We start from the raw sequence: 1639 nt of genomic DNA on the forward strand, positions 1-1639 counted from the left end.
AAAGCCAGAATGTGTTTGACAAACTCGGTGTAGTTGATGTGCCCATTGGCGTCCTCCTGTCCCGCCATCAGACGATCCACCTCGTCCTCAGTCATCCTCTCTCCCAGCGTGGCGAGGACGTGGCGGAGCTCCGCCCCCATCACCGTGCCGTTTCCCTCCTTGTCAAAGACCCTCAGCCCCTCCACAAAGTCCTCAAAGTTGCCCTGCTCTTTGGAGCGGGCCACATGCTGCTGCATGGGCAGGAAGCTGTCAAAGTCCAGCAGCTTGACGTTCAGCTCCTCCGCCTTCGGCCTCCCCAGCAGTTTCAGCACTTCCTCGTTGGTGGGGTTGTGTCCCAGCGCCCGCATAACATCGCCGCACTGAGCGTAGGTGATCTTCATCTCGCCGGCTGGCGTCTCGTCGAACAGAGCGAAGGCGTCTTTGAACTCCTCGATCTGGTCGGGGCTGAACTCCACCACGATGCTCTTCAGGTCCACCTCGGGGGGTTTTGGCTCCGGCTCCGCGGGCTTTGCTGGAGGAGGAGGCTCCTCCTTCTTTGCCTCCACCTTCTTCACCTCTGTCTTTTTCGGTTCCACTTTCTTTGGCGGCATGTTGCTGCAGAGCACTGGCGGTGGAGATGGAAAGTGACTGTCTGGTGTTTTATAGGAGCCAGCGGTGGGCTGAGCGAGGCAGGAGCAAATGGCAGGGAGGAGAGAGGAGGCGACCAAAGATGGAAGAAACCTGGAATGGAAACATTGAGAGGAGATAAGAGGCTGCAGATAAGAAACTTCCAGAAGCAGCAGAGCCGGTCTGAACCGGAGCCTCTGACCTCTCCTCAGGCCTCCATCAGTGAAAACCGCCTCCTCCTTCACATACTCTGGGATCTTTTCTGTTTCCTGCTAATCAATAGTTTTTAGCGCAGTTTCACAGCGCGGCTATCCTCTGCATCAATCTGTGAAGTAATCTCTGCATACCAGGCCCTTAATTTTAAATTACATTCTGGATTTATCTGCAAAGAGAAGCCAATCTAGGAGAAATCTGCTCTCTCTGTCTGCCTTGAGATTTGAACGCAAATGGAAGAACGCAGTCTTACATATTTGTTTAATATGTGCATTGAAGGACATGTCTGGTCAAAAATGACTCCAAGGTTCCTCACAGTGATACTGGAGGCCAAGGTAATGCCATCCAGAGTAAGAATCTGGTTAATACCATATTTCTAAGATTTTCAGGGCCGAGTACAATAACCTCAGTTTGATCTGAATTAAGAAGCAGAAAGTTAGCGGCCTCAGGTCTTATGTCTTTAAGACATTCCTGCACTTTAACTATTGGTGTGTGTTATCTGGCTTCATGGACAGATAGAGCTGGTGTCATCTGCATAGCAGTGTAAATGTATGCTATGTCTTCTAATGATGCTGCCTAAATCAGGGGCATCAAACATGAATGAGCTGAGAGCCACTGCTGTCGTCTCATTGGAGCCACTTTAGTGTTCAAGTACAAAACAAGAAAACAGACACAAATATTTCTGAAAATGTTTTGTTTGTTTTTTTACATTTCAAATCTTGTATAAGACGACTGTGCCTGTTCAACTTACCTCCATCATTAACCTCAGTGCGCAGTACCTGTGATACCTGCAGCTGCTTTAATCGCTCTAATAAGATTT

The 1639-nt window shown here is 49.4% G+C and overlaps 1 protein-coding gene across 1 annotated transcript in view; it reads right to left on the reverse strand.

Annotated features, from left to right (window-relative positions):
* Nucleotides 1-682, reverse strand: part of LOC121812333 (myosin light chain 1, cardiac muscle-like) — a 16802-nt gene extending 16120 nt beyond the window's left edge. Inside the window, exon 1 of the mRNA XM_042214271.1 lies at nucleotides 6-682. Coding sequence (XP_042070205.1) covers nucleotides 6-590 — 585 coding nt within the window. The 5' untranslated portion in view covers nucleotides 591-682. The remainder of the gene's footprint in view (nucleotides 1-5) is intronic.
* Nucleotides 683-1639: the final 957 nt, after the last annotated feature.

The sequence above is a fragment of the Haplochromis burtoni genome, unplaced genomic scaffold (assembly GCF_018398535.1).
Source record: "Haplochromis burtoni strain Fernald_Lab_line unplaced genomic scaffold, NCSU_Asbu1 Contig_541, whole genome shotgun sequence".
NCBI classification, from domain to species: Eukaryota; Metazoa; Chordata; class Actinopteri; order Cichliformes; family Cichlidae; genus Haplochromis; species Haplochromis burtoni.